Source organism: Elaeis guineensis, chromosome 1 (assembly GCF_000442705.2).
Source record: "Elaeis guineensis isolate ETL-2024a chromosome 1, EG11, whole genome shotgun sequence".
Classification (NCBI taxonomy): Eukaryota; Viridiplantae; Streptophyta; class Magnoliopsida; order Arecales; family Arecaceae; genus Elaeis; species Elaeis guineensis.
The window spans coordinates 174,938,544-174,951,658 of NC_025993.2; the positions used below are offsets into that span (position 1 = coordinate 174,938,544).

Consider the following 13,115-nt stretch of genomic DNA (forward strand, 5'->3'; position numbering starts at 1 on the left):
TGATGCTGACTACTGATTGGAATAGGCCCATGCCATCTTTTAAAACCATGAGCTCCAAGCACCTAACCTCTCATCCTGAGCCCTTTGCCTCTTTTGCCCCCCTCCCAGTCTCCTATGTTCTCCTTTCTGATCCTGGACTTTTTAACAGTCGAATTCATTGCTTGCTAAGGCTGAGTTCTGGGTTTGGTTGGGATTAGATGGGAGGCATGATGGCTTTTTGACAATTGGAAGGTAATTTTCGAGGTGGAGCCAAGGGTGTTTCTAGGGAGGAGGGGAACAGCATGGTGGTTGTGAACTTGTGATGGATGAGAACCAAATGCTGTATCAGCATATTTTAGGTCTCTCTCCTCGCCCCCCATCTGCCCCTCACCCTTTCCTTTTTTTCCCCTTTCTAGTTGCCTTATTCATGACCCAACTAGGTTTGCAAATCTCACTTAATCATGCTCAGGTTGGGTCTACATGCTGTTTTGACCTAAGTGTGTTCATATTCTAAAAGTGTTGGAGAGGACCTAGTTTAACAAGCTTATTAAGGCAATGTGGGGGAAATCCATCTAGGTTTACTGCAGTAATTTTAGTCAGATGAAATCCATCTTTGCATTTGCTTCGAGTGAGTAGTCTCTGCTTGAATGCCTGCATGATTTGTCTATTTGTTCATCCACAATTATATTGAGAATGGATCAGTCATGCATGTCAAGTATGGGAGTACTGATTTTGTGCTTGATCTATTTGTATGGCCTATAGACGTGAGATCCCTTCTTTTTCTTAGAGTGAGAACAATTTTCTTCCATGATCATTATTGGTTGGTTGGAATTGGACAACACTTAAGGGTGATCTCTTTTTATGTTGGAAGTGCTTTATGCAAGTTGATTGAACATTCAAAGAGTTTGGCAATAGTGTTGCTTGAATCTCCAAGGTTTTCAAGTGTTGTGCTTTAAGATGTTATAAATTGATTATTTAGGCAGATCAAGCATCCATGTTATACTTGATTCTGTCATTCAATTCATTATTTACCATCTTAATTCGCAAGATACCATAAACTTCATGGCAGTACCTTAGAGCATCGGAGAGGATTAAAGAATGATGGCTTTCCTCCAGGATGGTTTCCTTGAACAAATAAATGATACAACTAAAACAATATCTTATGTTGGTGATAGCAAGGTGCTTAAAATGTTTAAATTGCTATTAAATTCTTTGCAATCCTTAAATGCTTCCAAAATTATTTATGTTAAACAGACCGTTAAATGGCTAAGCAGTTGAAAAAGAGCAAGCTAAGAAATAATTGATTCACATATAATTAATGGTTAAATGCAGTAACTTATCTTATTGGAATTTGTTTGTTAACTAATAAATGCATAGCATCTTTTTCCTTCTGTGTATATGTGAGTGGATTCTATTTTTGAACAATTGTATGTATTGTATTTTCCCTTTTTAATACTAAAACAAGAATGACCTCCCATTGGGAAGGTTATCGATGTTGCATCCGGTTGAATATTCTGGACAGCTCAGGAAGCCTTCGCCTGTTTTTTGTGAATTTGTTGATCTAGAGGCTATCTGATCTGATCATAGTCTCATGAGAACAGGTTAAGAAAAGGCTTTGAATGCAAAACCTGAAATTTATGTAGTTCCTGTGTCTTTTGTTTAATATTGTGCCCTTGCAATCTGGAGCAGTTCAATGAATTGTATTCACAATGTTGTTAAAATATTTATATTCTAGTTTATTGTATCTGGCTACCTCTGTAGCATAAGTGAGACATATTCCCTTAATTTGTTGGAAATGTTTTTTTTTTTTATGTCCACATCTATAGTTAATGATTTGCTTATGAAGACCTAATGAGGTATAAAACTTGCTTATATGCCCCCCTGCGCCCCTTGGTTTTTCCTGACTTGACCATTTGTTACCATGCAGATGAAGAAGCCTCAGCAAAGGTGGCCAAAGTGGAAGTACCACCTAATATACCTGTCAGTGGTGTGGTACCTGGTCCTTTAGGTGTTGGATTTCCACCAGCACCAACTTATGGTGCAGTGCCACCAGTGTATGACCTCATTATCTGTTGCTTATTTTAAGAACTCAGAGTACTTTTGTTCTTTTTTGGTGAATGTCTTTGGATCAGCCTGCCTTTTTACCTTCTGTCTTCTTGTCTGTTTTGGTTGATGTTACACATGTTCTTACATTGCATTTTCATCTTTTTGACTAGTTACAATACGGCATTGCCGATGCAGCCTCCTAGTTGGCCAGTTCCACCTCGGGCACAATCTTGGTATCCACCACAGCCACCAATTCCAGTTCCTCCTGCACCAAGAGTTCTGCCACCACAACCCTTGTTTCCTATTCAGAATGTGACTCCTTTGACATCCACTGCTGCTCCTGGACTTCAGTCATCATTCCAAGTTGGTCCACCTGGTCTGCCATCATCCACACCACCTTCGGTATCCCAACCATTGTTTCCTATCACTAGTACCAGTAATGCACCTGCCCAAAGTTCTCCTTTTCTGGCAAGTACACTGCCTGCGACAGTTGCATCAAGCTCTCCAACAGTATACAAGGGTGCAGCTGACATGAATTCTATATCCAACACTCCTGCAACAAGTGGATACCCTGCCCAAAGCAATCAAGGTAAAAAAGAAAAAAAAATCATTATCGTTTTTAATACATGTATATTCCTGCAGATTCTGGTAATTTTATTTGGTAGTATCTGATTGCATAGTTTTACCCTCCCCTAAAATCAGATATTCTGAAATGCTTCTGTTACTAATCCTATTGAATTTTAGCTCCAAAATATTGCTGGCAGATTTCTAAAAACTAAGAAGTTGTTTATCTCAGTTGGTACTCATTCTTATTGGCAGCATCAGTAGATAGATAATATTAGTCATCATTATATGTTGAACACCATATATAAGATTTTTTACTTTTAAAGCACTCATTGATTTTTTAAAACAGGCACCGAACGCTATGCATGCATTTGATTGTACTCTTTTTCAGAAGAAACCTGATCACTTCTCAATGAAAAATCCCTTTGTGATGCTCATGCATGTTTTAGATTTCAATATCAGGTCAAGAAGGTGGCAAGTGGCAGATTATGTTTAAAAGCAAAGTAGGTATAAGACAAATTTCCTCATCACATGTCTGATGCAAGACTATAATAATCATCATGTCATTTTCTATACCCATTTGTGACAAAGAAGGGTTCCAATGATTTATCAGCTTTATGCATGAGATGCTATGCCCTTCTGTCATCAAGACTTGCTCTTTTATCCGGTGATCATAGGTCATCTTGATGCTGTTGTGTTACTTTCTGAAGTGAACTCAAGCAAACTCATTTGTATCTTCTTGATGTGGTAGGATTTTAACATTGCTGATGAGGTTGTCATCATTGTATGCGCCTTTTTTCCTCATGGTGTAGAAGTCACGGATGATAGCATATGCTTAGTCACGAAGTGCTTATTTGCTAGGAATTCTCTGACAATTTTGCTTTTCCAATCTGAAGTCCCTCCTACTTTTATTGAGTCTTTTTTATACTGAAAAATATCTGTGAAGTGCATTAGTTGCTATGAAGATTATTTCATATGCTGTTAATGGAAATTGGGAGAAAGGATTGAAAAAAGACTTGTGGCTATATATTATGGAAGGCTTCGTAGACAGAGAAATAGCAAACTTTTCATAGATGAACAGCTCTTGGCATTTAGTTCATGGAGTAATTCTTTGTGCACCGCATGCGGTGTAGAAAAATGCACCGTCCCATTTGATTGGGCCAGTTAGCCATCGATTTCCAACGCGCATTTAATGCATGCTGTTTCGCTTTTTCGCTTGATATTTTAAATGACAAAAATATCCCTTTTCTTTTGAAAAAATTGTGATATCTTGTGGTTATATTATGACATTCTGCGGTCAAATTATGACTCTCTTCATAATTTGGCCACAGGATGTCATAAGGATGGTAGGGGTATTTTTGTCATTTAAAAATTTCATAAATTTTCAATAACAAAAATGTCCTTCCCTCTTTATGATTTCTGAAAAAAAATTATGACTTTATGTGTACAAAAAGTCATAAGTTGACCACAGGATGTCATAATATGGTCACAGGATGTCATAATTTTTTCAAAATAAGAAGGGTATTTTTATCATTCTAAATTTTAAACGAAAAAGTAAAACTGTTGGCATTAAATGCGCTATTAAATGCACATTGGAAAGCAATAGCTATATGCTCCAAGGCGGTTGGATGGTGCGCTCCACGTCACTTTTATTGCACTGCACGTGGTGTGCAAAGACTTTCTCTTAGTTCATGATGGTTTGAACTTTTGCTTGGTCCCAAGGAAAAAAAAAAATCTGTTTGAAGTGATAGCCTTGTTTGATGGAAAGTTGGAAACCATTGTGTATAATCTTTAGTGATTTTAACTAAGGTTCATCGTCTTAGTACCGCATTTCGTACTGGTGCCATTCTATTATAGTATCAGTACGGTACGAGATTGTGTACCGAGTGTTGATATGGCACGAGACAATGTACCGATATGAGATTGATATTGTACGGCATGCCGTGCATCAAGCAATATGGCATGTCCTATACCAGGCGGTATGACGGACATGATTGTAACCATACCATGGATCCCCAGAGAGTATTTTGTGGTTCATCACAGTCCATTGGCCAAATAGAGGCTTGCATTTTAAATAATTATAGACTGCTTGAAGATGAGGAATTCTTTTATACATAGGCTAATATTGGAGATAGAGGAATGACATGTGACAGAGTAAGGTGAAGAACTGTTGATGGAATGGTTCTTCCCTTGACTGTTCTCTCTGCACTTTTATTCATGAAGTTCTTTTTTTCCTTAAAGTAAGGGTCTATGGTTAAAACTTAAACCATAAGGCACACTTTCTAGGCTTGTGCCTTGACATCAACATGTTTGATTTTTCCCAGCTGATGTATTGAAAAATACAGACTTTCATTAATATTCTGAAATGTTTATCTCACGCGTCAAAGTATATTTGATGTAATGAATTCCAGGACTGATTCATACCGCATATAGGCTATTCATACCGCATATAGGCTTTTATGCAAGTTAGAATCCCTGTTCACTGCATTGTTAATGCTTCCAAAGTATATGTTGTCATCAACCCTACAAATGTCATGGTTATGTTCCGGAAAGTTCATAAATTATTTTGATGCTATGTTTACGACATATGGAAATCCTTGATCTCTTCTGTACATAAAGGGTGATGCTATGTAACTTAAGGTTTAAATACTAAGGAACAGGGCCATCCTGGTATTTTTATGGAACGGGACACCCTATGTATCAACATGTGGGATGGTGGATTTGCAGTCCTATCCAGATACTTGGGATGGTGCCTTGTCCCGGCACTTGGGACAGTGGGATACCTCGCCACCCCACTAATATTTATAACCCTGAAATATAACTCCTGTGCTCCAGAAATCTTCAGGTGTCTGTGAAGATATATTACATCCTTACTGATGTAGTTAATTATGCTTTTGTCTTCCCTTGCTCTAGGTGGTGCGCCCTACACAAATTCACATATGTACGCCTCTGGTCCTAACACTGGTGGGCCCTCGATTGGCCCTCCACCTGTGATATCTAACAAAGCCCCTGCTACCCAACCAGCCACCAATGAAGTCTACTTGGTTTGGGATGATGAGGCAATGTCCATGGTTAGTTTTTTTCACTTATATTAGTTTCTGGTTGACTTTTATTTTAATTCCTACCACTCAAAGTTATAATATTCTGTATTATTTTATGATTGTTTTTAATATATTCACTGTGCAGGAGGAAAGAAGAATGTCTCTGCAGAAGTATCAGGTGCATGACGAAACTAGCCAGGTAAGTTATAAATGCCATTTGTTTATTCATTCTGATGGATGTGCAAACTGGTTTGCAGTTGCAATTGGATGGATAGACAATTTATTTTTTCTTTCCAAGGTTTTCATTGATACTACTATAAGGTACTTCTGCGATTTGTTTATGCCAGTCTGGGTATATAATGAAATAGTTAGAACATTTAGTCTGTAAATTAAGCAGTAAGTCATAAAGCCCTTTAAAATTTATGAATATTGGCCAAATGGTATTTCCATATTTTTGTTTAAATGTGCGGTTGATGGGAAATTTGTTTGATCTTTTATTCCCATCCTTTGCTTTGCTTGCAAAACTGCCATTGTTGAGGTATCAAAGGTCCAGTAGGTATTTCACGTTACTCTTGCTTTTAGTTAGTGTTACAAATCTGACAAGCTTGTGCTGCAAATGACTCGAGGGTTCGCAACCTATCAACGGCCATGCGAAAATGTGTATGTATTGTGCTTTAATTGAAATTTTTATTACTTATTTTGGTATTCATTCTCCCTATTGCTTCTTAACAAGCGTGGGGGTTTGGGTGGTACAAGAATATATGCCGGCAAGCTTTTGTCCATTCATAGCATATCTTGTTATCTGTTTTTGATCACGGTGTGCGACGAAAGTTTGGTACAGGTCAGCTTTCATTCTGCCAGCAAATTTGCTACCTCTTGCATTAGTTAGACAATGAGCTTGAAAAATCATTCGAATCTGTTGAATAGGCACTGATCACAGTACCTATCTAATTGCTTTGTTGGTGCTACCGATTTTACAGATGAACTCTATTGATGCAGCCATAGACAGAAGGATATCTGAAAGCAGACTTGCTGGTCGTATGGCATTCTAGTTGTTTTTCTGAAGCTGGATGTCAGCCAGATCCCGTCAAAGCATTCCGTTCGAGGAGAAATCCCTTGAACATTGTTGACTCTTGGGAGGCACTGGTCATCAGATAGCCAGGTTTTTTTTTTTTTTTTTAAAAAAAATGTGGAAGGCTGCGATCTTGTTGAATTATAAAATCCGTTCGTTAGGAGCTTGTTGAGTAATTTAATCTGTATGTGTGTGGAGAGTTCTACAGTGATTCTTTCTTTTCAATGATCTTTAGGAGTAGAGGTTCTCACCATTCTGAGAAACTAACTATTGTTGTTTTCTGTTAGGGATCCTTCTTCATGTATGGTATTGACAGTGATTTGAATTTCATATGCTATATACATTGGAATATTTTTGTTGATGTCACTTGGTATGACCAAATAGGACTGATGCCCTGTTCTGATTGAGCAAAATGTATGAAACTGTTAAATTGGTACTTGTAACCTCCAGGCCCTTGTATACTTCTATGGAGGTCTGTTAGATGCTTGCCTCGATTGGTGCATGGAAAGCAACATTCCTTTCTATGTAAATTTGTGTTTAATGATTCCTTTATATATCTTTTGTCTGAGCACCGCTATGAGGGCGCAAAAATGGGACTCTGGCCATCTAGGTGGTGAACGGGAGATTTGTGTTTAATCAATTTCACAGTTCTTCTCTGGTCCCTTGTTTGCTGCCTCAATAATATCTCGCTTACCGAGTGGTTTTATTCTTCAAGTGGGTTGATACATGATTGATGCAACGAGATGACGGAGTATTTATGTAACAGGTGCTCTTGTCAATCTGGACAATAAGTCTTTTGTGCTGTTTGCTTCGTCAGTCCCGACAGCTGATGCCTCCACTTTCATGACTTCCACCAACTGATATTGATATGGTTGCGGGGCGGTGCCAAGCATGGAAATGAAAGGAATTATGCTTCAATCTGTTTTCATATTGTGGCAACCGTTCCAACTCCAGGAAAGCTCCTTGGGAAGTTTAAAAGTATGCTTAAGAATTTTCCTAGGGGTGGCAGTTCTTTTTGATAGAAGGGCCAAACAGCTGCAATCGAAAATGCTATTCCCACCCAACAAAAATATATAGAGGGAGTACATGACAGCCAGCATAAATACATGGGAAAAAGAAGACAGTACCGGTAATAGACACCTGTAACAGGAAATTGAAATTCTTGTATGAAGAAGGCTGGACCTGCGGCATATGAAAAGACTCTGGTAGACCCTGCTGAAGATGGACCAAGCCATTCTGTAATTGCTTAGTGAGATGAAAAGATGATGAAAACGCATGTAGCAGAATGTCTTGACATCGACCAACTGAAGGCAGCAGGATAATGACTGAGAGAATATGAAGAAACCCAACAGCTGGGATAAAACCACTGCATACTCCGTAACATTGCAAAATATGCACACAAGTTCTTTTGGGTCGAGCATAGAAATAGTCCATTGGAGGAATCTATAGCGAACAAACATTGCAGAGGGGCATTTGAGAGGAAACCATTGCTGAAGAGGTTTATTAAAGCAGAAGATAACATAATAAGAGAACAGCAGGACGGCACACAGGAGAAGTAAACCCATCCAGGAGCCCTGGATGAGCTTATATGAAAGTGAGATGGTAGACTTTGATGGAGAAAAGCCAGGGAAAAAGCAGCTGCTGCAAATGACCTACATCAAAGTTAAAAAACAAAAAACAGAAGGAAAATGGGCATCACAAGTGAACATAGTTGGTGCTAGAAGCATCATCCTGAAGGAGAGCATAAAGCTCAACAGAAAGTGGACTCACAGGATCAATAGACTCATCATTATCCCATGCATGCTTAGCAATCCAATCAGCCACCGAGTTTGCCTCCCTGAAAGTATGAGAGGCAACAAAAACTTGGAGGGATCTTTGGAATTGTAAAATATCTCTGAAAATAGGATGGCCATGCCTCTTTGAAGTAGTTGGCGGGTTAATCCAAGATATAATATTAGCAGTCTCCTTCTAGTAGGATTTGGTTCTGCTTAAGAGTGTGGACAGCAGCTAGCAATCCAACCCAAGCACCGATGAGTTCAGCAAAAAGCACTGAAATCAGGTTCAATCGAATAGCTGCTGCCTTCGAAGGGGATCCATATAGGGGTGGCAGCTCTGATGGGAAGAAAATGCATTTGGCTTCTTGGGGGACCTAGTGGAAGAGAGGGCGGATGGGGTTACAATTATGGATGATTTCTAACCACCATTTGGTTTAAGAAATTTGAAGGAGGATGGATGAAAAGAAGACATTGTCCATCTATCCTGGGCCATCAATTTACATTGTCCATCCATTGTAGTCCATCAATTTACATCCTTTCAATGAGAATTGGGAGGATACAAGAAAGGATTGGAACATGTGAGAGATGGATTTTTATATTGACAAAATTACATTGTAATATTTTTTATAAAATAATTTAATTATATATTTTATTTTATCTACATTATAATTTTTTATTAATAATTATTTTAATTTTAATATATAATTTTTATAATTATAAGTAAATAATTAGAATTATCTTCTTTTTGTATTGATATTTACTATTTTTGGTTAACTATTTGTATAAAATTAATTAACTATTTAAATTAAATAATAAATTAATTAGTTATTTATATAATTAATCTATAAATAAATTAGTTCATATATAATTAATTCATAAAATAAATTATATAAGTAAAATAAATTATAATTAAATATTTTATATAATCTTTTATTTAATTATAAATTATAAAGATTATAAATTTATATATTACTATATTTTTTTATATAAATAAATATTATAAATTAACGATACTAATATCTTTTATCAAAGGATAGTTTAGTGAAATATCATATAAATACCACCCATTCTCTCTCGTTACTAAATAGAGGAGTGAATCATTTTCATCCATTATTCTATATTTCATCAAATATATGCTATCCATCCTCTCTCTTTCTCTCTCTCTCTCTCTTTCATCCCTCTCTATCCGTTCTTCCTCCAATCCATTCCTTTGTACCAAACAAAGAGTCCGCATGGATTTAAATGTGAACGCAGCAGGAAACCTTGTCTTGCATCCACAATCTCCTTGGGGAAGGAAGGCACATGGTAGGTATAAACTTCGATGGTTGGATTGGTTATACACCGAGTCTGCTTCGAAGATTTGGCGTCAGGTTTGTCATTTGTGGTGCCAAGTTTGTCCAATAATTCAATGTTCAGTGGATTATAATTGGGAAGCGATCTCCTACACAGGTGTTCTATGATTCATGGCTTAGTTGTCTTCCTATATATACCTCATCTTTCACTGTGCGTCAGCATGGATCATATGAAAGACGATATGAGGATTCTGAATTTATTATCATCCGATAAAAATTGGAATTCTGGAATTCTGCTCCTGTTCGATGTTTTTTCATGGTCGCCAAAATCACCAGACCAATACGCCTGTTCTGATGGAAAGTAAGAACTGGAGCTCTGGTAACATCAATTAATTAAGCCGATGCTTTTGCAGCTTCCACGTGGAAGATTTGTTGGAACAGGCGGAAGTATTGCTTCGCAGAGAAATCATTCATACAAATGAGGTGGCCTCCAACTTTTGTGGTAGTATTTATCCCACTTGGATCCACGGCCCATTTGCAAGGGATGTTTGGAGTTATCTGTGTGGTGCGTAGGACAGCAACAGCTTGGTCATGACTTATAATATGTTGATGATATTATTGCGCTGCTGAAGAGCCGATGCTGATGTACCCCTTTGCTTTATGCGAAGTTGGCAGCCGTGGAACAATACAAATGCCTGTGTTTTCCAGCAGGTAATTAATGGCATCTCCTTTCAGTCTTTACGGACAATCCCTCTTCCCTTGTCCACAGTTTCTTGATGGCCAACAACAAATTAATTAGTCTTGCATCGGATTCTGTACACTCGGAAGCGTTTCAATTCTCTGAGACCTTCCCCCTCTGGGTCCATTTTGGTCTCCTGGCATGCCCCCACTGCGGTGAAGGTTATTTCTGATATATGGGTCATTCAAGGGACATGGTAAAGGTTGGTATTGGTTAGGTTATCCGAGATTTCCCAGGGTGAGTTTTGACAACGTGATGTAAACCTTCTCCTCCCTAACGTTGGTGCCGAATACCGAGCTTAATACTGCTAGGGAAGGTGTACAAGTAGCTGATCTACGGTTAAGGGACAATTCAATTTGCATCGAGGATTCCACTGTGGTGATGGAGATTGGATCGATCACTGTATAACATTGGCATGAACCATTCTTCATCTATGATGCTCCGTGATGGAAATCATACCTCCATTCTCTGGGCACTAGATTAAGTAGATATGGGCAGCTATACAATGAATCATTTCTTGATTTTTCGACCGGTCATACAACCGAATTCGACGGATATGACCAGCCATACAGTCCAATATAATGGAAATCATTCTTTAATTTTTTCAACTAAATATATAATTCTAGAAAGTTTCTTTATATGTATCATGTCATTAATTATTAATCCTGCTTAATTCTTTTGATGTAAAGACATTGATCTTTTTTACACAGGGATATTAATTCCATATAACATATATATATAAGCATATTATCGTAGCTAATGAAAGTTAAATCCTCTTGGCCACAGTTTCTTCGTTAACACTCTATTGATGTTGGAGTTATGTCTTCATCTCTACGAAGCTTTGATGCATCTCAGGCTTTTCATGAAACAAATCAAGTAGGTGATTGGCAAGCTGAGTGTGCTGCTAAGAATGATTATTACTGACTGCTGTTTAATCATGATTTCCTTTCTTATTTGAATACTCTAGCTCAGGCAGACGCTTTAGGTGGCCAGTTTATTAGTTCGTGGTCGAGATCCTAACCTCTTCGATGGATCAAAAAAGGAAGGAAAAAAAAAAAAAAAAAAAACAACTGAAAGTCTGGTGCAGGGATAGACTAAATCCTTTTGCTTCTCAGCCAATCAACCTAGGAAGCAACGATCTGATGTTTTTTGGTTGCCGCAATGATCTGATGTTAGGAAAGAGTAGTTTCACATGAGGCCCAGTTTGAGCAATGACCCACCAAGTCACGCTATGCAACGTGGCCCCCGGTGCCCACTGGTCATGATTGCTTATCAGGTGATATATTGGTGATCCATTGGAGATTGTGCACTCTTACAGCTCAAGTTGACTCCCAGGTCTAGCTAACTGGATCCACATAAATAGGCTGCCATCTTCGGTATATATATCTCGCCTGTAGATAGTCTTATAACTAGAGAGATCTTGCTTGTGTCGCCTTTGTATTTTGACGTGGGGAACTTACGTGTGAATAGAAAAGGTTCCCCGTTTATAGATGGAGGGAAATATTTTGTAGCTGACTAGCTAGCTTACATGCATGAGAGAGGAAAGAATACATCAAGGTACAAACATATGCCTATTTGGACATAATTAGTGTTATCTAATGTTAGAACTAGTGCCGATGCTGCGGCCTAAATGAATGATTGGCATGCAGGCTTCCTTGTTTTAGAAAATAAAATGGGAAAATCCACCGTGGTATTCGGCTGCTGTTTTTATCTTGGAGCCTCGCACCCACGGTAAGGATAATATTTGATTGACTGTTCGACGTTTTCCTGGCTTCATTAATGATCTGCCACGTTCTTTATTGTGGAACATTAAATGAAAACATATGTTTACCTTCAATCTAAAAATTATGCTTCTAACTTGTTTCTCCATTTCTAAAGACTATTTACTGATCGATCGAAATATAGATTAAAATAAAAAGTGGTATCTTCCGTTATTTTCATGCAGAAATGGGTTCATTTAGAGATACTTCCGGCATTCTACCTTTTAAATATAAAGCAGCTTTTTGTTGGGCTTCGGGCAGCATGCATGGAGAATGCTGCTGATATGAACACCCAGAAGTTTTTATACTTCCATTCAATTTATGCTTCAGCATTGATTATTTATTTCTCATAGATGTGGCAGGTAAATTCGAGTCCCAGAGTTCAAAGAGCTCGTGTTGGGCCAAAGCCATCGATGACAAGCCGAGTTGATGAGCGTAACTGATCTCTAGGGTTAATTCATTTCGCTCCTCTCTCTCTCTCTCTCTCTCTCTCTCTCTCTCGTGTGTCAGCCCGAATCCAAACAGTCAGAAGGTTCTGCTCCACTGCTAGGTTTAGTCAAGGACTATTCCCATGTCACACTCTTTCTCATGCATGTGACTGTGAGATTCTTCCCTTTTCCCATCTAAAGAGAACCCCCATGTACCAAACTGCAGCCAGGTGTGCCACCATACATAAAGTGCACCAAAACAAAAGAGAAGGATATCCCAATAGGACCCATAGTTCCAATAGTAGAAAACCATAGCTAGCTTCATACAAACATGCGCCCAATCCCTACCACACCTTGCCTGCCCCGTTGCTATCAAAAAGGCAAACATCGACAACAAACCCTACTGCCATAAACCATCA

General features: G+C 38.2%; 1 protein-coding gene across 3 annotated transcripts in view; it reads left to right on the plus strand.

Moving 5' to 3' along the window:
- Nucleotides 1-7,068, plus strand: part of LOC105039701 (protein SUPPRESSOR OF FRI 4) — a 13,210-nt gene extending 6,142 nt beyond the window's left edge. The window contains exons 3-7 of one of the 3 annotated variants that reach the window (XR_002164054.2): nt 1,907-2,033; nt 2,196-2,614; nt 5,503-5,660; nt 5,776-6,471; nt 6,611-7,068. Coding sequence is in view for 2 of the 3 variants with exons in the window: in XM_073249292.1 (XP_073105393.1) it covers nt 1,907-2,033; nt 2,196-2,614; nt 5,503-5,660; nt 5,776-6,018 (947 nt within the window). In the remaining variant the exon portion in view is untranslated. Of the gene's footprint in view, nt 1-1,906; nt 2,034-2,195; nt 2,615-5,502; nt 5,661-5,775 lie in introns of all 3 variants that reach the window. The other 2 variants (XM_010915956.3, XM_073249292.1) reach the window with 2 other exon arrangements.
- Nucleotides 7,069-13,115: the final 6,047 nt, after the last annotated feature.